The sequence below is a fragment of the Electrona antarctica genome (assembly GCF_951216825.1).
Source record: "Electrona antarctica genome assembly, contig: scaffold_310, whole genome shotgun sequence".
NCBI classification, from domain to species: domain Eukaryota; kingdom Metazoa; phylum Chordata; class Actinopteri; order Myctophiformes; family Myctophidae; genus Electrona; species Electrona antarctica.
The window spans coordinates 93,232-116,844 of record NW_027638568.1 but is presented as its reverse complement, the minus strand read 5'-3'; the positions used below and the strand labels follow the sequence as shown (position 1 = coordinate 116,844).

Genomic DNA, 23,613 nt, shown 5'->3' with positions numbered 1-23,613 from the left:
TGTGCGTGCGTGCCACCCAGGTCCAGCCACGTGGGCCATGGCCACCTCCAAACCAGACATCATGATCATCCTGCTCAGCAAGCTGATCGAAGAGGGAGACACCTACTACAAGGTCAGTTACTACACCTACTACAAGGTCAGTTACTACACCTACTACAAGGTCAGTTACTACACTGACTACAAGGTCAGTTACTACACCTACTACAAGGTCAGTTACTACACTGACTACAAGGTCAGTTACTACACCTACTACAAGGTCAGTTACTACACTGACTACAAGGTCAGTTACTACACCTACTACAAGGTCAGTTACTACACTGACTACAAGGTCAGTTACTACACCTACTACAAGGTCAGTTACTACACTGACTACAAGGTCAGTTACTACACTGACTACAAGGTCAGTTACTACACCTACTACAAGGTCAGTTACTACACCTACTACAAGGTCAGTTACTACACCTACTACAAGGTCAGTTACTACACTGACTACAAGGTCAGTTACTACACTGACTACAAGGTCAGTTACTACACTGACTACAAGGTCAGTTACTACACTGACTACAAGGTCAGTTACTACACCTACTACAAGGTCAGTTACTACACCTTCTACAAGGTCAGTTACTACACTGACTACAAGGTCAGTTACTACACTGACTACAAGGTCAGTTACTACACTGACTACAAGGTCAGTTACTACACTGACTACAAGGTCAGTTACTACACTGACTACAAGGTCAGTTACTACACCTACTACAAGGTCAGTTACTACACCTACTACAAGGTCAGTTACTACACTGACTACAAGGTCAGTTACTACACTGACTACAAGGTCAGTTACTACACTGACTACAAGGTCAGTTACTACACCTACTACAAGGTCAGTTACTACACCTTCTACAAGGTCAGTTACTACACTGACTACAAGGTCAGTTACTACACTGACTACAAGGTCAGTTACTACACCTACTACAAGGTCAGTTACTACACCTTCTACAAGGTCAGTTACTACACTGACTACAAGGTCAGTTACTACACCTACTACAAGGTCAGTTACTACACCTACTACAAGGTCAGTTACTACACCTTCTACAAGGTCAGTTACTACACTGACTACAAGGTCAGTTACTACACTGACTACAAGGTCAGTTACTACACCTACTACAAGGTCAGTTACTACACCTACTACAAGGTCAGTTACTACACCTACTACAAGGTCAGTTACTACACTGACTACAAGGTCAGTTACTACACCTACTACAAGGTCAGTTACTACACTGACTACAAGGTCAGTTACTACACTGACTACAAGGTCAGTTACTACACTGACTACAAGGTCAGTTACTACACCTACTACAAGGTCAGTTACTACACCTACTACAAGGTCAGTTACTACACCTACTACAAGGTCAGTTACTACACCTACTACAAGGTCAGTTACTACACTGACTACAAGGTCAGTTACTACACTGACTACAAGGTCAGTTACTACACCTACTACAAGGTCAGTTACTACACTGACTACAAGGTCAGTTACTACACTGACTACAAGGTCAGTTACTACACCTACTACAAGGTCAGTTACTACACTGACTACAAGGTCAGTTACTACACTGACTACAAGGTCAGTTACTACACTGACTACAAGGTCAGTTACTACACTGACTACAAGGTCAGTTACTACACCTACTACAAGGTCAGTTACTACACCTACTACAAGGTCAGTTACTACACTGACTACAAGGTCAGTTACTACACTGACTACAAGGTCAGTTACTACACTGACTACAAGGTCAGTTACTACACTGACTACAAGGTCAGTTACTACACTGACTACAAGGTCAGTTACTACACTGACTACAAGGTCAGTTACTACACCTACTACAAGGTCAGTTACTACACTGACTACAAGGTCAGTTACTACACTGACTACAAGGTCAGTTACTACACTGACTACAAGGTCAGTTACTACACCTACTACAAGGTCAGTTACTACACCTACTACAAGGTCAGTTACTACACCTACTACAAGGTCAGTTACTACACTGACTACAAGGTCAGTTACTACACTGACTACAAGGTCAGTTACTACACTGACTACAAGGTCAGTTACTACACTGACTACAAGGTCAGTTACTACACTGACTACAAGGTCAGTTACTACACTGACTACAAGGTCAGTTACTACACCTACTACAAGGTCAGTTACTACACTGACTACAAGGTCAGTTACTACACTGACTACAAGGTCAGTTACTACACCTACTACAAGGTCAGTTACTACACTGACTACAAGGTCAGTTACTACACCTACTACAAGGTCAGTTACTACACTGACTACTAAAAAAGGCAAAGAAGTTTAGGGATAAGGGGTTTAGCGGTGACGAAAATGGAGCCCATATATGTACACTGCATGAGTAGGTTTTAGTGCTGCGCAATTCATCTGAAAATGATCACGATCTAGATTCAGACACCTATGTGATCTCAATGTCTACATTTGAGCAATAATCGTACAGCATTAGTTGGCTGTCCAATTCATTTTAGTTACTCTGTTTTTGCTACAATTAGAGACTTTAAGAGAGGTTTAATTATTTGAGCACTGTGTCTGTTTAAAGCCACAGGTGCCACATTTTGAACGTAGTAATGTTCAGCAACTACAGACTAAAGAACGTAGTAATGTTCAGCAACTACAGACTAAAGAACGTAGTAATGTTCAGCAACTACAGACTAAAGAACGTAGTAATGTTCAGCAACTACAGACTAAAGACACTCAATATTTTCATGGAACATTTTTGAATCGTGTGAGAATTGTGATCTCAATTCATTTTTAGGCTAAAACATTAGCCTAAAAATGTCACAGTGGAATTAATTTTGGATGACTCTGGAAATGTACATTTTTAATACATATTCACCGAAGTATTTGCGATAGTTTTCATGTTTATTTGCACGTGATGCACCGGAGCAAGATACCTGACCAAATGGACTAGTTTTACATCAAGATACCTGACCAAATGGACTAGTTTACATCAAGATACCTGACCAAATGGACTAGTTTTACATCAAGATACCTGACCAAATGGACTAGTTTACATCAAGATACCTGACCAAATGGACTAGTTTACATCAAGATACCTGACCAAATGGACTAGTTTACATCAATATACCTGACCAAATGGACTAGTTTACATCAAGATACCTGACCAAATGGACTAGTTTACATCAAGATACCTGACCAAATGGACTAGTTTACATCAAGATACCTGACCAAATGGACTAGTTTACATCAAGATACCTGACCAAATGGACTAGTTTACATCAAGATACCTGACCAAATGGACTAGTTTACATCAAGATACCTGACCAAATGGACTAGTTTACATAAAGATACCTGACCAAATGGACTAGTTTACATCAAGATACCTGACTGTGGTGGCTAACGAACATACTTGCCACTCGGCTAGGCAGGGGATAGGGAAACCGTCTTTAACGCGTTTCAAGTAACATTGTCCAAACAGTGCAACTGCTGTTGGGTGAGGTTCCCATTTATTATCTTTCCAACAAGAAACAGCAGTTTATCAATGCATGTATATAACGGTAAAAAACCGTATAATCTCCCCCTGTATGTACCCGTGCCATGCCATTCCTTCCAGGCTCATTCACCTGTGATCCCTATCACCATTACTGTGGTACTCCTCCCCCCAAGGTAAACCCGCCCACAACCAGCTCAGGGCACCGAGGCAGAATGGCTCCTTCACACCGGCCCCAAATTGTGAACTGGGGTGAACAATTAAACCCAATTTAAATCAAAAGGAGTCATAGTTCACAATTCGACTTTAAGTCGAGTGTTCACATTGCTTCTTGAAGCAAGAAGAGCTTGGATATGGGTCTCTCCAAATGTCCTGTCTTTGTCTTCAGCTTTACTGAGCGTACGAATCCTTTCTTGTCCGGGTAAGTATTTGTTACCTTCCCCATGATCCATGATCCACGAGGAGCATTTTGATCCATAACCACCACAATGTCTCCCGTCATGTAGCTCCTCTGAGGCTTCATCCACTTCTGCCGTTCCTGTAGTGATGGCAAGTACTCCCTTGTCCACCTCTTCCAAAACAGGTCCGACAGGTATTGAACCTGTCTCCATCGTCTCCTGATATAGAGATCGCCCTCTTGAAAGAGTCCCGGGGCGAGGAGAGGTTTCCCTTTGAGCAGAAGGATATGATTCGGAGTGAGAGCTTCTAAATCATTGACGTCGTCAGAAACCTTAGTTATGGGACGGTCGTTTAGAATGGCTTCTACTTCGCACAGAATGGTATGAAGGCTTTCATCGTCCAGCGATTGTTGTCGTAGAACAGAAAACAGGACCTTCCTAACCATTCTGATGAGTCGCTCCCAGACACCGCCGTGGTGGGAGGCAGCAGGGGTGTTGAAAGTCCAGTCAATACCCTTTAGTAGTAGAGCGCTTTGAATCTTGCTATGGTCTATAGCAGAAAGGGCTTCTCTTAGCTCTCGTTCTGCCCCGACAAAATTTGTGCCGTTATCCGACCTCAAATGACACACTTGACCTCTGCGACACATAAACCTCCTTATGGCGTTAATGCAGGAGTCAGTATTCAAAGAGTAGGCAACCTCCAAATGTATGGCCCTGCTAGTCATGCAGGTGAAAATAACCCCATACCGCTTAACCATAGAACGTCCTCTCTTGACCTCAATGGGCCCGAAGTAGTCCACTCCGACATTGGTGAAGGGGGGCAAGTCTGGAGTAATTCTTTCCTTTGGCATGTCAGCCATTTTCTGTTCACTAGCTTGCCCTCGATACCGTCGACAAGTCACACAGTCGGATATTACCTTTCGACAGGCAGAGTTAGCGTTAGTGACCCAATATTTCCGTCTCAAAGTTGAGAGCATGTGGTTTCTACCAGCATGTCCAAGCTCTCGATGAATGAACTGTAGAATGAGGTGTGAAACATGTGTGCCTTTGGAAAGTATTACGGGATGCTTCGACTCCTCGGGTAAAGCAGCTCGACTGAGTCTTCCACCCACTCGCAGTAACCCGTCCCTTAACACAGGATCCAATCTACAGATGTTGCTGGATTTCTTTACACCAGATTCTCCGCCTCGCAAAGAAGCAATTTCCTCTCCAAAGGTTTCTTGCTGACTGAAGCAAATAATAGCCGTCTCAGCTCCGGCCAGGTCATTTGCAGACAGCGATTGATACTCAACTGCTGCTCGCACCTTTTTCATTTCTGCTTCCACCTTTTCTGAGCCGTCGACAGTTAGGGAAGCAATAAGTTCGCTCCTCCTCTTCCCCAGCTCCTGAAGGATGGCTTTAAGCTTAAGGAACCAAGCGACTGAAGTCTTTAGCTTAGTCCATGCGGAAAAGTACTTCACGAGCTTGGTAGTCGCGTCCTCAGCCTCTGTAATGACAACGTTCACCAACAGCTCCCTTTTAACTTCTGGGTCATCGGAGGCAATGGGCTGTGGGTCGAATGGTCTTGACCACTCTGTTTTTGGTCTTTGCAGAAAGTCTGGCCCTGAAATCCACCTCCTGCAGGCTATAAAGTTATCCGCAGTCAAACCTCTGGAAGCTTCATCGGCCGGATTGTTCTTTGAACTGATGTAGCTCCACTGAAAGACCTTTGTCGCATCCCTAATAGATGCCACTCTGTTTGCTACAAAGGTGTGGAACCGTTTGGTGTCATTATTAATGTACTTCAGCACTGTCTGACTGTCGGTCCAAAAGCACGACTCCTCCAAGTCAAGTGGCAGTTCGTTCCTCAACATCTTATCCGCTTTAACTGCCAGCACGGCGGCGGTAAGTTCAAGGCGAGGAATTGTTGTTTGTTTTAATGGGGCGACTCTGGCTTTGCCCAACATGAATGCCAGGTGCACTTCTTTATCCTGGTTCTCCAACCGTAGATAAGACACTGTTCCGTAACCATGATCACTGGCGTCTGCAAAGTGATGCAACTGCCCATGTATGAGTCCTCTGAATCTCTTTGGTTTAATGCAACGGTCCACCTTCAATTCTGCTACCCTTTCCAGATCCAGCAGCCAACCTGTCCATTGCAGAGAGAATGACTGTGGTATAAGGTCATCCCAGGACATGTTTTTCCGACACATCTCCTGCAACAGTAGTTTCGGTATCAAGGTGAATGGTGCCAAGAACCCCAGTGGGTCGTAGATGGAACTAACGATCGAAAGAATCCCACGTCTTGTGTGTGGTCGGTTTTCCACGGCAGGTTTAAACGTGAAGGTATCGCTCTCGGCGCACCAATTCAGACCAAGCGCCATCTCCACTGGCAAGTCCTCCTGTTCTAATCGTAGCTGCCTGGTTGTTTTGGACCGCTTTTCTTCAGGGATAGATAATAATACAGCCCGACTGTTGCTTGTCCACTTCACCAACTGAAATCCTCCTCTAGAGCATAAGTCAGTAAGGTCCGTTGCCAACTGCATTGCTTGTTCTTCTGTGGGTTTTGATTTAAGGCAATCATCCACGTAAAAGTTATTATAGATAGTATCAGTCACTTCCACGTTGAAGTTGTCCATATTGTCCCTGGCAGTCCTCCTCAAAGCGTAGTTGGCACAGCTTGGTGAAGAGACTGCTCCAAAGATATGGACTCTCATCCTGTGTTCCACTGGTTTCTGTGAAGTGTCACCCTGGGGCCACCACAGAAATCTCAGGAAATTCACATGCTGTTCAGACACCTTCACCTGATGAAACATAGCCTTGACATCGGTCATTAAAGCAATGTTTTCTTGCCTAAATCTCGTCAACACGCCAAAGAGAGAGTTGGTGAAATCAGGACCTTGCAAAAGCTTGCAGTTCAAGGAGGTTCCTTTAAACGCTGCCCCACAGTCGAAAACCACCCTCAGTGTTTTCTTCTTTGGGTGATACACTCCGTGATGGGGAAGATACCACAGACTGCCATCTTTGCATTCCGCCTGATCCTGAGGCACCACTTCTGCATATCCACTGCTGATCATGTCAGTGAGGAACGCTGTATACTCCTCTTGGTATGTCTTATTCCTTTTAAACTTCCTTTTGAGACCTTGGAGGCGCTGTTCAACTATGCATCGATTGTTTGGCATGATGATGTCATCTTCTTTAAAAGGTAAGTCCATGCTATAATGTCCTTCCAGCATGCATGTTGACTTATCCATGATTTCCAAAAACTTCAGGTCCTCCCTTGACATCTCATTCTTCTCCTCCAGTGTCTTCTCATTGAAATCTTGGTTATATTGAGAAACCAACAACTCCTCCAGTCTAGCGATGGATATCCTATTGGCATATACAGTTGAACAGCCCTTCTGACAACCACTATTGCCTCTCAGGGGGCCATTGATGACCCACCCCAATAAGGTCCTTACGGCATATGGTCCATCGCCTTGACTGTTTATGATTTCCCAGGGTTCCATGAGTTTCGATACATTGGTTCCAATTAACATTTCAACATCAGCATCCAATGTTGGGATTTTGACGTCTTTCAAATAGTCCCACTTGTCTATGTCTCTCTGTGTAGGAATGTTACTCCTCGACACTGGAATTGTGTCATGTGTAAACGTTTCTGGTAGATCCACAAATTCATTACTGTCCAATTTGGACACCTCCAGTCCTGTGAGGATTTGACTATTGACAACACTTTCTTGGCCCATTGTACGTAACAGAATGTTGGTGTTTGTACCCTTCAAGTTCAGTTTCCTCACGAGGCGATTAGTGCAGAATGTTGCCGTACTTCCTGGGTCTAAGAAGGCGTAAGTTTGCAGCACCTTATCTCCCTTCTTAGATTTCAATTGCACTGGCACTATGGAGAGGGTACAGTCTTGGTCTCCGGCCCCAGTGCAACCGTATGTCTGCAAGGAGACGAGTGCACTACTGACTGGTGTTTCTGAAGGTTTGTCCCGATTGTGAACATGCAAAATTGTTGGATGTCTTAGGTGACATTCCTCGCAGACCAGCCGACCTCTACATTGTTTATTCATGTGGCCTGGTTTTAGGCATCCAAAACATATTCCCTTTGTTTTCAAGAATTCAATTTTCTCTCTTTGAGAAATCTTGTTCAATTCTGAACACTTGAATAATAAATGTGACTCTCCACAATAAAGACATGATTCAGAAGTCAATTCATTGAGTGTTACAGATTGGTTTGCTGTATCATGTGTTGTGAGCTCTGGGTTTAGAGTGTGGTTTGTAGCAGCAATGGTTGTCGCAAAACTACTTTCTCTGATGTGACTCCTGGGTGATGGTCTGCTCCTATTTAAAGGCTGTAGTGAGGTATTTGGACGTGCGTCAGAGATGTCACCAAACAGGGGATGAGACAAGATTTTGACTTGGGTTTCTAAAAAGCTCACCATATCAGGGAAAGTAGCTCTGCGGTCTTGTTGTTCCTGTATTGCGCAAGCTTTAGCCCTCCATTGCCCCCTCAGTGCGTATGGCCATTTCAACATTATTTGTCTCATGTTGGATGGGATGTTCATCTCCTCCATGTATTCTATTTCCAGCATGGCGTTGCAGCATCCTCTTAGGAATAAGGCAAATTCCTGTAGTGCCTTAACGTCCTCACTTTTGATAGTGGGCCATCCAAATGCCTTGTCCATGTAGGCTGTTGCCATCATGTATTCATTGCCAAAATGCTCTTTTAGAAGCTCCCTTGCCATTTCATACCCCTGTTGTGGTGCCATATGTAAGCAGCTTCTCACCAATGCTCTGGGCTGTCCCGTCGTATATTGCTCCAAATAATACAAACAGTCTTGATAATTTCCTGCTTTGCTTGCAATACAATGGTCAAATGCTCTGATAAAAGAAATGTAACGCAACGGGTCACCATCAAACATTGCCATCTCTCTTTGTGGTAAGGTGGCTGACATTTGTTGTTGTATGAGCATTGATGTGATTTCATTTTGTTTTTGCATGATTCCGCATATTGTGTCCTGGTCCATAATGTTTTGAACTGAAGCATGTTGTGGTGTATTATTCTGTACAGAAGGCATGTTTGTGTTTTGTTCTTGTGTAGGCCTACTCAGTACAGCTGTGGGTAATGTATTGATGGTTGGTGATGGAGTGTTGTTCATCAGATTAGCAGTAGGTAACGGTCCAGTGTTTATTTGAAAACGTTGTCTGACAGTGGCATCCCTTGTATGTGAGAGATCATGTTGTTGTGTTTGGATTTGAGAGCGCATATTCACTTTTGGCCGTGCATCACAGGTGGGAAAAAAGGGTAGTGCGATTGAGCTTTGGGTTTGGGTCGGGGTGCCTGCTTTCGGCACAAATTCCTTTGCCTTTGGGTCAAATGTGAGACAATGTCTTTGGAGTCCTTTGCTAATATAAGAGCTCATTGCGTTTGAAGCAGTCTTCCTTCCAATGTCACTGCCTTCCAACACAGAGACCCTAGCAGTGGCAGCTGATATCTGTGCATCGAGCTCCATTTGCTCTTTCCTTTTCCTCAGTTTCTCTCTTTCCAATCTGAGGTTTTCCTCTTGTGCCTCCAACTCGTGTCTCTTTTTTAGAGCAGCAGCCTGTGCCATTAGGGCAGCTTTCTCTGCCTTTGCCTTTATGCAAGCAACTGACACCCCAGAGCTTCTACTAGAGGTCTTTGACCGCTTAGACCCTCTAGATAAATTAGACACACTATCTTCAGGATTAATTTCATCTTGATGTTCGGATTGCACATTTTCCCCACCATTATTTGCATCTTCAAAACCCACATATGCATTTTCAAAACCCACATTTGCATTGTCACGAACGACATTTGCATTTTCAAAAACCACATTTGCATTGTCACCTTCATTTGCATTTTCAGAACCCACATTTACACTGTCACCATCATTTTCCAATCCGTTTTCCCCCAGCCATTTTGATATTTCGTCAATGAATATGTCACAGCTGGTTAGTTTTGACTGAAACCATGTGTTTTGTTTATCCTGCTCATCCTCAGGTATAGGAAATTCGTTGAGCAGTGTGTGGTGGAGTTCAACAGCCTTTGCACGTAGAAGTTTAATCCCTTTTAAATGTTGTTGAACCTCAGAGACATTTGCAGTGGAAGTGATGAGAGCCTTGATTTCGTTTTTTAATTTATTTGCTTGTGTGAATTTTCCACTCCTTTCAGTTTGAAGCCTTTCCATGATCATTCTGATTCCTTTGAAGGTTGGCGTTCTTATTCTTTTTTCCTCCGAAACCTCTTTGCCAGTTTGCTTGGTAACACTCATTTTAATTTAAGTCAAGTGAACCAACAATAAAACAGTGCATGTGTACGTTTTCCTATATAAATACCTGTTTCCAAACAACAATAAAACAGTGTATTTGCAACCAACAGTAAGACCTTGAACAGTGTAATTGTTTGCGACCAAAAATAAGATCTTACAGTGTATTCATGCAACCAAAAATAAGACCATATACGAAATTGCATTCATTTCCACTCAGTGTGTACTCATCATTTGTGTTGTGTGCTGCTTGTGCGTTGTAGATTCGATTTCCAGAAAGAAGCACACTATGAGTATGTGCACGCGAGAGAAGGCTTGAATTAATTCGAAGTCGGACAGTCAACAGTCAATGCTGCCCTGTGAATGCACCTCCTTCGTTCCTTATCGCAGCCCTCGGCCGCGATCGTGGGTGTATGTGTTTGTATGCACTAACCAGCAGCAGAACTCCAGGCCGTTGGCTTGTGTCGCCGTGCCCGTAATCAGACCGCTCCGTGCGGGAGGTGGTGGTGTAGTCGTCGGCGGCGGCGGCGGCGGCGGCGGGGGGGGGGGGGGGGGGGTGCGTCGCGCCGTATCAAGTTGTCCAGTTGATCAAGGTTCTTCTTCCATAGCACTAAACTTGTCCAGGAAAGGAGCAGAGTCGATTCGAAGTCCAGGAGAAGAGGTGCGTCAATCCAAGGCGGTGATTACTGTCTTCATGTCCAGACGGAGATGAGGTTTTTTACTTGTGTGGTGGCTAACGAACATACTTGCCACTCGGCTAGGCAGGGGATAGGGAAACCGTCTTTAACGCGTTTCAAGTAACATTGTCCAAACAGTGCAACTGCTGTTGGGTGAGGTTCCCATTTATTATCTTTCCAACAAGAAACAGCAGTTTATCAATGCATGTATATAACGGTAAAAAACCGTATAATCTCCCCCTGTATGTACCCGTGCCATGCCATTCCTTCCAGGCTCATTCACCTGTGATCCCTATCACCATTACTGTGGTACTCCTCCCCCCAAGGTAAACCCGCCCACAACCAGCTCAGGGCACCGAGGCAGAATGGCTCCTTCACTGACCAAATGGACTAGTTTTACATCAAGATACCTGACCAAATGGACTAGTTTACATCAAGATACCTGACCAAATGGACTAGTTTACATCAAATAAACTACACAACCCAAACCTCTATGAATGTGTCCGTGTGCTTGAACTGTTCTCAAGTCCCTCTTTTTAAAGTCTTTGTTTCCGTGCCCTGTCCCGACAGAAGGGGAAGGTGAAAGAGGCGGCCCAGCGCTACCAGTACGCCCTCAAAAAGTTCCCCCGCGAGGGCTTCAGCGATGACCTCAAGACCTTCAGGGAACTCAAGGTGTCGCTCTTCCTCAACCTGTCCCGATGTCGCAGGAAAATGAATGTAAGTTCCGAGTAGATGCTCCATCTATACTGTGTTGTCCATTCACATAAGTTCTCACCACAACCAAAACCAGTCAATACTTCCAAAGAGATAAGGCCATGTCAACCTATCAAAGGCCTTTTCGGTGTCCATTAACAATAGCATTAATAGCAGTATCTGGTGTAAACATAGTGTCTTGTGTTGTTGCGTTGCGTTGTTCGTGTGCAGAGGTTTTGTGTTAACCTGAACCCCTCTCCCCGTCTCCGCAGGACTTCGGGATGGCTGAGGAATTCGCTACGAAGGCGCTTGAGCTGAAACCAAACTCCTACGAGGCGTATTACGCCAGGGCCCGCGCCAAACGTAGCAGCAGGTACGATCCACGCACTCACTACTGTTCATTGTACGGATACTCTATTGTTAGACTGATGTTATGTTCTTAGCTTACTTATGATCCTGATTAAAATAGGGTGCATTTTGCATCCCAAAACGCAGTTTATAGTTAAGGGACGCAATAAAAAAACGACCTCTGCATCCGCGGGATGCACTACTGTACTACTGTACTGTTTTTTATTCTAGTTTGTTTTGCTAGCTTTAGTTATAATAACCATATCTTCTTCTGTTTTCTACATTAATATAACCACATTATAACCATATAAAATGAAATGGGAGTTAAATGCTGCAATTTGAAGAAAAAAAAAAGAAGCAAAATATGACTCCTAACATTGTTGAAGTGGGACTCATAAAATGTCTCTGGGACTCATCTAAAAGACCATCCCTGCATCCCGGGACTCACATTGAAAACCTATTTACATCATGTATTTGATGTATTACCATGTGTTGTTCTTGCTTGCTGTAAATCACTCTGGATTAAAACCCATTTTGGGCGGGAATCCCTTTTTGTGTTAGCATTATGTTATGCTTTTGCTATTGAAAAATAGCAGATCTACAAGCTCATAGCGCGCCACCGAGTGGCGCGCTACGAGCTTGTAGGTCTGCTATTTTTGAAAAATCGAAGAACGACTGACACAGAAACATAGCTTTTTCAGAAAACTGTCATTTTCAAACAGACATTTTTAGAATCTGATCTCAGGTCAAAATGGATTAAGAGGCATCTGCTAATTGCCTAAACGGTTCGCCGTGCTCTCTCCGTGTGTCGCTGCAGGCAGTTCCCTGAGGCCCTGGAGGACCTGACAGAGGCCATGCAGCAGTGCCCCAACAACCGCGAGATCCAGCGGCTGCTGCAGCGCGTGGAGGAGGAGGTGCGCCACTTCAGCCAGGACGACAACGCCATGGCGCTGCAGCCCTTCACGCCGCAGCAGCACCAGCCGCCCGACTCCCCTCCCCCCACGCCACCCCCCGAGGAAGGGGAGGAGGAGGAGGGGGAGGGGGAGGAGGCGGGGTCCCTGTGCCTGGCGCTGCCCCCCCCACAGCCCCTCCCCCCTCCCCCGGAGCCGCGGCTGGAGGACATGGAGCCTGTGCAGGAGCTGTTCGAGGACGACGAGCGCTACCTGGAGCAGGAGCTGGAGGCGGCCATGTCCATCATGGGCCTGGCCCCGCCTCCGGCCCCGCCCTCCGACTGCCACGCCCACAACAACAACCAGAGCCCCCCCTCGCCCACCCACCACCACCACCACCACCACCAGATGTTCAGTGGGGGAGGGGGTGGCGGAGGGGGGTACGAGTACCACCACCAGCACCACCACCAGCACCACCACCCCTCGTCCTCCACCTCCATGTCCTCCTCGCCCACCCACGGCACGGCCGTCTACCAGTCGCCCTCCCTCTCGCCCACGCACCACCACAACAACTCCCACTACTCAGAGGTGCACAGCCGCACGTCACCCGTGCACCTCCACCACCAGGGGGCCTCGTACCGGTTCAGCCCCCCGCCTCCCGACCGGGACCGCAACCAGAGCCCGCCCCCGTCGCCCCTGCGGCGCGCGGCCGTGCCCACGATACCGACCTCCTCCCAGTACCGCGCCAGCCCGCCGGTGGAGGCCGGCGGCGGCGGGGGGGTGTGCCTGTACCGCTCGCAGTCGGGCTCCCCGGTGCGCTACCAAACGGCGGAGCAGCAGCAGCCGACGCCTCCCGGCCGGCCCAAGTCGCCACTGTCCAAGATGAGCTCCGTCCAGCGCTCCTTCCAGCTGGGCGGCTCGGGACCCTCGCTGTCCCACCAGCACCACCACCAGGGGGCGCCACAACCACCGCAGCAGCAGCAGCAGCACCACCAGGCGCAGGGCCTGCGCCTGCAGCCCTCCATCGCGCAGATCGTGCGCACCAGCCAGCCTGGCGGGGTTAGCGGAGGAGGAGGAGGAGGCTACGGCCACGGTGGGCGCTACCACCAGACCTCCGTGGACGTGTACCAGGACGTCGGGCGACCCGTCCAGGCGCAGCAGCAGGCGGTGCAGGCCAGCCTGAGCGCCGGGGCCCTCTGCCAGCACGGGGGCCGCGGAGGGGTCATGATGATGGAGGTCACGGGGGTGGGGGGTGGCGGCGGCGAGCTGCCCCCCGCCCCCCAGGCACCGCCCCAGCGCCCCTCCTCTGCCTACCGCGCCAGCAGCGGGGGTCCCGGCGCCATGATGCGCTACGGCGGCGGCGGCGGCCACCAGACGCCGCAGATCAGCCGCAGCCAGTCGGCCGCCTACTACCCGGTTTCGGAGCAGCACGTGATGGGCGTGGCCATGCCCCTCGCCCCCCCACAGTGCCAGCAGCAACAGCTGGGCTCGCCGGAGAGCACGCACATGGGCAGTAGGGGGGGCGGCGGTGGGCGGCCCGTCAGCGCCAGCCAGACCACGCCCACGCCACGCCCCCTCATCCACTCGCAGAGCGTGGGGCTGCGCTTCTCGCCGTCTAGCAACAGCATCATCGCGTCGTCTTCGTCCAACCAGCAGATGGAGATCCTCCCCCTGCAGGTGGGCGGGGGCGGGGCGTACAACGACGTCGACCTCTCACCCATCTCGCCCCCGCAGGGCGGGGGGGGGCTGTACCCCCCGGGGGGGGGCGAGGTCCGCTCTCGGAGCACGCCCTTCATGGGCATCATAGACAAGACAGCGCGCACCACGGTGCAGTACCTGCACCAGCCCACAGGGGGCCCCCAGCGGCCCTGGGCCATGACGTCCATGGACTCCATCATCAGCCCCACCTCGCCGGGGCAGCAGATAGGCTCCGCCTACAGCCCGCCCACCTCGCTGGGAGGAGGGGGAGGGGGGGGCAGATGGGCGGCTCCGCCTACAGCCCGCCCACCTCCCTGGGAAACATCGCCTACTACAACAAGACCAACAACGCCCAGAACGGCCACCTGCTGGACGACGACGGTTACTACGCGGTGCAGCCCAGCTCCGCCTCCTCGCTGGGCAAGCTGGCCAATGGTGGCGGCGGTTCCCGAGGAGGAGGAGGAGGAGGGGGCGGGGACATCCTGGAGCGCGTCAGCCAGGTGCCTACCTACCCGGACGTGAAGGTGGCGCGGACGCTGCCCGTGGCGCAGGCCTCCTACCAGGACAACATGTACGCACACCACCACCACCACCACCGGGGGCAGCGGGGCGTGGCCGTGAGCCAGGTGGGCCCGCCGCCGGGCACCACCTCGCCCATCAAACCAAAGAGACCGTTTGTGGAGTCCAACGTGTGACCACGCCCCCCTCACAGCCCCCCCCCCTCCCCTGAGGTTGGGGGGGAGGGGGGGGGGGGGGGGGTAAAGAGAGAGAGAGAGAGAGAGAGAGAGAGAGAGCGGGAGACCACAGATAATGTTTTGGCTCTACAGCAGATTGCTGCGGAACTCTCATGTGAGTGTGTCTAGGTGTGTGCGTGCGCGTGTGTGGGGCACGGAATCATCGGACTCATCATCGCGAAGGAATTTACGGGAAGGTATCACAGTCGTGCTCAGTCACACAACCGGCGGGGGACATCTCGACACACACGCGGACTGGTTTTTCTTCGTCCAGGAGGAGGAATACTTCTAACGACAATTCTAAGAAGGCGTTTGTTTTGGCTCGTCGGTGACTCTACGCGGATTAAAAGGAATATACGTTGTTTGGACCTGAGACTCGTATCATGGGAGTCAAAGACGACACACGACGAGGTCGTGCGGCACAAACGCCAAAAAACGCTACGGCGCCGGAGCGTGGACGCGAGGAAGGGCCGCCGCGTGTGTGAACTTTCTTTTTGGCGTATCCATCCTTTCTTCTGTTCTTTCAGAGTGTGCTCTTAACGGCGGTCGCTACAGTCATAGGCTATCGACGCCCAACCTCATCTATAGTCGCGTGAGCCGGCACCGCGCGCCACGAGGTACCGGCCGGTAGCCGATGGCCAAAAGTTCCCAAGGTCGGGAGATATAGGCTAGCTCTGACGTTAGCTCCGGGCGCTAGCCCCGGCGCTAGCTCCAGGCACTAGCCCGGCGCTAGCTCCGGCGCGCGATGCCGGCGTGCAACTAAAGTATAGCCGGGCTTTATTGTAACTCTGTGTAATACAATATTCTAATGTCCGATACTGTAAATTGCTCACAGGAGAAAAAGAATAACTAAAAAACTAAGCAACGCGACAACTCAGTACTTAAGATAAAAATGACAATATTTATAATTAAGTTATATATTGTACATAGATATATATATAAAAAAATAACATAGTTTGGCGTTGAATTGTATTCTGTTGAAAAACCTGCCTTCACGTCCCACCACTAGGGGGCGCTGTCAGATGGATGCGGTAAAACCCTGCCAGGGGCGATGTGGGGGAGGGGGGGGGGGGGGGGGGGGAGGGTCATATGATCAACTCTCAGTGACAGAATTACCTCCATCGTGTCATATTTCATAACAAAGACAAAACACGTTTTTTTTTTCTTATTATAATTTTTTTGTCATACTCGGTGCAGTCAAATGCTTTATTTACTTCCTCCCGGCCATTCGGTGTAGATTCCTCGCTTAAAAATCTGGAGCTCCTTCCCATGCAGGGGTCAGGGGTCACCAACATTGTACACCCCATTGTTGACCCCTGAACGAACGGTTGTTTTGGGTTCGGACAAACACGGTCGACGCACACAATGCCCCGAAAATATACGAAACGTTGCACGAGCGCCCGCCTTTTTTTTTTACGAGATCTCTGGGTACTTACTGTCTTCAGTTGCTGTTATAATAAACGTTAAAAAAAACGTTTTTTATTTTATTTTATATTTTTTGCATGTAACGACGAGGGGGGACGACGACGTTCAAACGCACAAGTTACTAGAACATAGTTTTTGCATCTACCGATTTATTATTTCCACTTTTTATTTTGTATTTTCGTCCAGAGGTTTTAAGGCTCAGGTAGGCTAGGATGCTCCACTGTACATAATGTGTGTTCTTACTGTACTTACTGTACCAGTTCATAAATAGCAGACCTCATGATGATGCCTTAGTCGGTGGGAAGTTTAAAATGGCTCCCAGTAAGGCTTCCAAACCTTTCTCCACATCTTTGGCTGAACCCGTTCTGGGCTGAGGAACCCCCTGAGGAACCCCCTTTAACCCCCCCTTTAACCCCCCCTTAACCCGTTCTGGGCTGAGGAACCCCCTTTAACCCCCCCTTTAACCCCCCCTTTAACCCCCCTTTAACCCGTTCTGGGCTGAGGAACCCCCTTTAACCCCCCCTTTAACCCGTTCTGGGCTGAGGAACCCCCTTTAACCCCCCCTTTAACCCCCCTTTAACCCGTTCTGGGCTGAGGAACCCCCTTTAACCCCCCCTTTAACCCCCCCTTTAACCCCCCCTTAACCCGTTCTGGGCTGAGGAACCCCCTTTTAGTGTTTTAACCCGTTCTGGGCTGAGGAACCCCCTTTTAGTGTTTTAAGGCATTATGTTATGCTTTAGCTGTTGAAAAATAGCAGATCTACAAGTAACAAAGATCAATAATAAGCAAACCTTTGAATTCTCCACAGACACAGAAAGGTGGACTCCTCCTTCGGCTCTGGGCCGTCTGTATCTCCACAGACACAGAAAGGTAGACGCCTCCTTCGGCTCTGGGCCGTCTGTATCTCCACAGACAGAAAGGTAGACTCCTCCTTCGGCTCTGGGCCGTCTGTATCTCCACAGACAGAAAGGTAGACTCCTCCTTCGGCTCTGGGCCGTCTGTATCTCCACAGACAGAAAGGTAGACTCCTCCTTCGGCTCTGGGCCGTCTGTATCTCCAATAGACACAGAAAGGTAGACTCCTCCTTCGGCTCTGGGCCGTCTGTATCTCCACAGACACAGAAAGGTAGACGCCTCCTTCGGCTCTGGGCCGTCTGTATCTCCACAGACAGAAAGGTAGACTCCTCCTTCGGCTCTGGGCCGTCTGTATCTCCACAGACACAGAAAGGTAGACTCCTCCTTCGGCTCTGGGCCGTCTGTATCTCCACAGACACAGAAAGGTAGACTCCTCCTTCGGCTCTGGGCCGTCTGTATCTCCACAGACAGAAAGGTAGACTCCTCCTTCGGCTCTGGGCCGTCTGTATCTCCAATAGACACAGAAAGGTAGACTCCTCCTTCGGCTCTGGGCCGTCTGTATCTCCACAGACACAGAAAGGTAGACTCCTCCTTCGGCTCTGGGCCGTCTGTATCTCCACAGACACAGAAAGGTAGACGCCTCCTTCGGCTCTGGGCCGTCTGTATCTCCACAGACAGAAAGGTAGACTCCTCCTTCGGCTCTGGGCCGTCTGTATCTCCACAGACAGAAAGGTAGACTCCTCCTTCGGCTCTGGGCCGTCTGTATCTCCACAGACAGAAAGGTAGACTCCTCCTTCGGCTCTGGGCCGTCTGTATCTCTACAGACAGAAAGGTAGACTCCTCCTTCGGCTCTGGGCTGTCTGTATCTCCACAGACAGAAAGGTAGAAAGGCATCTATGAAGGAGACATCGTCCTTTTTGAGGGGCGCTAGCAAACAGCACCCCCTAGTGCTAACAAATGGAGAATTGACGTCACATGTGTCTGAACAAATAGGCATGTTATTTCATGATGACGTACGATGATAAGAGCGCCCCTCACTTCACACGGGTGTGATTTATCTTGAACGAGCTAGCGGAGACGGTTCTGCAGACGAGGTTTCTCTAGATTACTGTGCTTTACATCAGTGGTCCCCTGGGGGACCCCCAGGGGTCCTCGAGGCAGTTCCAGGGGGTCCCCCAGCTATGACGGACAGTTAGGAACCAAATGGACCCATGGATCTCTATAACTCTTCAGAGTGTACAAATGGAACCACATGTGGTTCCATTTGTACACTCTCAGAGTTACATTTATATTTATACAATATAAATTGGGGTCCCAGAGATAGAAATGCCATTAAATGGGGGGTCCGTAGACTAATGCATGTCAAACTGGGGGGTCCTTGAAATTAAAACGGTTGACAATCACTGCTAGAGTCATAATGGGGGTCCCTGGCACATCTTTTCGAATGGGGGTCCGCGGGCTAATAAATGTAATCAATTTGGGGGTCCTTTGAGAACCACTGCTTTACACCACGCACAGCACGCTATACAGTTTAGGCCAAGAGTGCAATACGTTTAATTTATTTTCAGTTTATTCTGCTTGTAATGGTCATGTAGGCTCCATGTGTCATGGGACAGCTCATAACACCATCCATCTTCAACCGCTTATCCGTAGTCGGGTCGCGTGGGCAACAGCTCAATCCACCAGAGAGCTCCAGACTTCCCTCTCCTCCAGAGCAACATTAGTGACTTCCTCCTGGGGGATCCCCGAGACGTTCCAAGGCCAGTGAGTCGATGTGTTTCCTCTAGGGATGTTAATCGTTAATCGATAAATCGCCGTTAAGAAATTAGTCGGTTAAACTTAACAGTTACTAACTAATCGTAATTATTAGAAAATGAACACGACGTCCGTCCGTCCGTCCGTCCGTCCGTCCGTCCGTCCGTCCGTCCGTCCATCCATCCATCCATCCATCCATCCATCCATCCATCCATCCATCCATCCACCTTCAACCGCTTATCCGTAGTCGGGTCGCGGGGGCAACAGCTCCACCAGAGATTTCCTTTCATTCTGCATCTATTTAAAAAGAAAAAAGCATTTAGTTTTTACTCTGAACAATATTATTATTATTATTATTATTATTATTATTATTATTATTAGATTTTACGTTTTCGATCATCATTTATTCTGCACTAAAAATGCCTGTGAAGTTATTTAACTGAGAGTGCACTTTATGTATATGTTACTTAAAAAACACTTTTTATCGTCGGGTGATTGTCGTGAAAACTTTGGAGAGAAAGTGTGTGTGCGACGTGGGCATGCGCGGTCGGTTTTCGATCCCCGGGTGGCCTATAACCCCACCCCCCTCCCCCCCTCCCCTCCCCTCCCGCCGCGTGGCGGGGGGGGGGGGGGGGGGGGGGGTGATGAAACTGGACTGTCACAGGCCAGGGGCCGTCAGTCATACGACAGGATTTACAGAGCTTTGTACAATTAATATACAAACAGCAAAATAAAACAACGTTTTATTAAAGAGCAGGTTGAATATGTATAGAGACGGTTATAGCACAAGTTGTTAATCTGCTGTGTGTGTGTGTCCGTGCGCGCGCGCGCGCGTGCGTGCGTGTGTGTGTGTATATATATATATAAACAGTATATATATATATAGAGTATACAGTTCGTGAAACAATTTCAATCGATGTCTTTCTGATTCCAATCCTGCTGATCCGCTCCTCGGTGCATTATCAGAAACTTGTTTTGCTTTTTTTTATCGCTACAAAAATTCAAATGAAATCGCCCGCGATTCTTAACCGTCCCAAATGTAGGCCCGGGTGGGTGGGTGGGGTAGGGGAGGGGGGGGGGGGGGGGGGGTCGATTATACATTCTGCCAAAAATAGCCGATCGATCTCCAAGCTCACAGTGCGTCGCTTTTTGCGACGCAGTGAGCTTGAAGATCGGCTGTTTTCTTTTTTAGCAATATTATCACGTACACGATGAGGAGGTGTGTCAGCGGTTGGGGTTGGAGTGGTCGTGTGACATTGTTTGCAATACAGAGTTTTTGGAGCTTCGAGTCCTTTAAAGCGATATCATAATAATAATGATAACAACAGGACACCCTCTGATCATAAGACAATAGAGTCTCTTTGACTGTACGCCAAGCAGAGAGGTGTCTGTATGTCTGTCTGTCTGTCCATCGAAATCATCATATCATAAATGAAGGTATGGATTATGTAATATACTTAATTTCAACGACATTATTATATGGGGACTTTTTCTTTTTTTTTTCCTTTGGTGGTGGGGGGGGGGGAGGACCGACGGGGGGAGGAGGAGGTGTGTGGGGTCGTTTTTTTTTTCTTCTGAACTGTCCATTATTGTATATTGTTGTTGTTTTTTGGCTGTAAATAGACGGAGGATGCATGCGATTATTCTTTGAAGCTCAAGCAGGAAAACAAACACCTTGTATAGCAGCAGCAGACTTCAGATTCTGAAGTGTGATACATAAATAAATAAAATACCGTTTCAGATTCTAACAAAACAACGAGAAGGAGTCCCAACGAACGTCCGTCCGTCCGTCCGTCCGTCCGTCCCCACCCACCCCACCGAGAATATGGTTTTCTTTCCTTCCTTCTTTGAACCTCACCAGACAAAAAGCAAAGACTCTTTACGATAAAAGAACGACGAAAGAAGAAGAAGAAAGAGATGATTTTTGTATTGTTTATTTTATTTTAATGTATTTGCTTGCTGAGCGGAGTTTCTCTTTAAATGTAAATGTGAGCTTTCAAGAGCGCTGTGATTAAAAAAAATAACAATAATAAAAAGATTTAAAAAAAGAAAATGTTTAATTAAAAACAATTAAAAAGAATGTGGTTTTTATCTCCCTAACTGTACAGTCCTATACAAAGAAGAAGAAAAAAAATGATGTATTGAAAGAAATAAGAAAACATATTTATAAATGGTTCTGAGCTGAAACACGCCGCATGCATGTCCCGTTGTTTTTGTCTTACCTGGAATGAGAGCGTTTGATACCCTAAAGTACCAAAAGGTAGATCGTGATCTACCAGTTGATCACAAAGGCTGTGCAGGTAGATCACATGACATGCCCAAAAATAATTATAATTAAAACATAAAAACAAAACCCCTCTTTTTGGCATCTGCCACTACTGAAGGTGACTTGATTGATTGACAAGAAGGGCCTGTCGTCGGGAGGCATACTATGGTCCGACGAAGCATTGGTTCGACATGCGTCCGCACCTCGGACTAGCGCCTGCTAGCACCTCGGACTATAGCGCCTGCTCCCGTGCTTGCGGTTATGGTTAGGTTAGGGTTTGAGGTGGGTTGTCGTGTTTCGAACCAATGACTAGTCGGACCAAACGCATGCACTCCCTGTCGGCTCCCTTCAAGGCTTCTAAATGTAGGGAAATGCTTTGTTTTCCAGAGTCAGTATAGCATTATAAAGAACCCCAAAACCTACCACTTCCATACAGAATGGGAGGAAGGCTTTCCCCCCCCCCCCCCACACTATTTCACTCTCTATGGGCCCTATTAAGCAAGTGGAATCTAATTACATATAATTTTACAGTTTTTAAGACGTGGGGGCGGGTGCAATGTCATATTACAATTATGGGCCAGGTAAGAAGCGCTTTCGACACCCCGTGGTGTGAGCAAAACGGCCTTGAATTAGTCATGGGAGTGTTTCAGGGAGTTTTGAGGCTTACCCAATGAACATGTCCGTACTATTCTCTTGACGACACCAGCTGATGTCCTCATCGAATGCGCCCTTTTCGGCAAGTGGTATTACATTTCTGCAGCCTGGCACCATAGACATGACATGACTTTGTCACATTTGGGTTAATTATTCATATTGCACTGCATGCTGTCACCTTTATGCCTCAAAAGAACAGATCCACAAGCTGTCACAGCCATGATGTGCATAGCTTGTAGGCCTATGTCTCTATTTTGTTAAGTAACTTGCAGTTTTCATTGGAAAGTCATTACAGCGGCGCAGCCATATGCTAAGGGAGGGAGATATACGCACATCATCACTTAATTTGTTTCTGTTCTAAGCATTCTAGTTGATTTGATTCATAAATGAATAACTAAGACTTTGAAATGGCACCTACCTATACCTTTCAGATCGGAATGGAACTGCGAGTAGATACGCAGCATTGGCTGGCAAATTGGCAATCCATGCGTAATGTTCCCAGAATCGTCTAACCCCCGAACATACAAGTTCGTTTGATATTGTTTAATTCGATAAAAATAGAACCATGTACCATACAGCGAATGAAAGCAAGATTCCTAAGGAATATGGGGATTTTTACATTTTAAAAAACGGTTGAGAAATGAGAGAACCATGAGTGTTTATAATATCAAATATTACAAGAATAATATGAAAGACAAACGGGCTGTGAAGAGCTCAGCTCACCATCCCGACAAGGAGGAAATATAGCCTATAGTGCATGCACGTATATGCACTGACTGTTGCACACACGCTCTTTATTTGTTTCTATTGAAAAACACCAGTAAAATAACGTTTATTTTATTTTATTTCATTCGAGTCACGACGAAGGAATGAGTTGAAATGCCATACGTGCGCCATGCGTATTGCTGCGGCCCCAATGTTATGGTCTTCGCTCGTAGCATTTTATTGAAGAAGAATTGAGTCGGGTGTGATACAGCATATGAAAGCTAACTTCCCAGTGATTATGGAGATGTTTTATCTTTTTTTAAAGGTTGAGAAATTAGCGATATATGACCCTTTACAATCTAAACGTTTGAACGTTTGAGCCAGAAAGCTCGTCTCCTGCTGTTGCCATGTCTCATAGAAACAAGTAAATAGGTCTAAAAACATACTCCCTAAAGAATCGCATATAACAGGGGTTTGCAACCTATTTTAAATGAAGTTGTTATGTTTTTATTTTCTAGATAGTGAGTCTGCCATATCAAGATTCCTTTTAATGACACCACATTAAAATTTCCAGCATATTTTGATTGTCCACAAATACATAATGAATAAAGTTCTTCCTTCTTTTTACATATTTTCTTGCACATTGTTATAATGATCATTATAAATATATATCCCCCTGCAGTCAGAGTTCATTGTTTTAATGAATGAATGTGATGCATT

The 23,613-nt window shown here is 47.5% G+C and overlaps 2 protein-coding genes across 2 annotated transcripts in view; both read left to right on the top strand.

Moving 5' to 3' along the window:
• The window catches only part of tanc2b (tetratricopeptide repeat, ankyrin repeat and coiled-coil containing 2b), a 60,769-nt gene extending 45,140 nt beyond the window's left edge, over positions 1–15,629 (top strand). The window contains 5 exon segments of the mRNA XM_079530838.1: positions 21–112; positions 11,442–11,588; positions 11,837–11,937; positions 12,730–14,770; positions 14,773–15,629. Coding sequence (XP_079386964.1) covers positions 21–112; positions 11,442–11,588; positions 11,837–11,937; positions 12,730–14,770; positions 14,773–15,195 — 2,804 coding nt within the window. The 3' untranslated portion in view covers positions 15,196–15,629.
• The window catches only part of lsm12b (LSM12 homolog b), a 119,567-nt gene that overhangs the window by 24,687 nt on the left and 71,267 nt on the right, over positions 1–23,613 (top strand). The window lies entirely within an intron of this gene.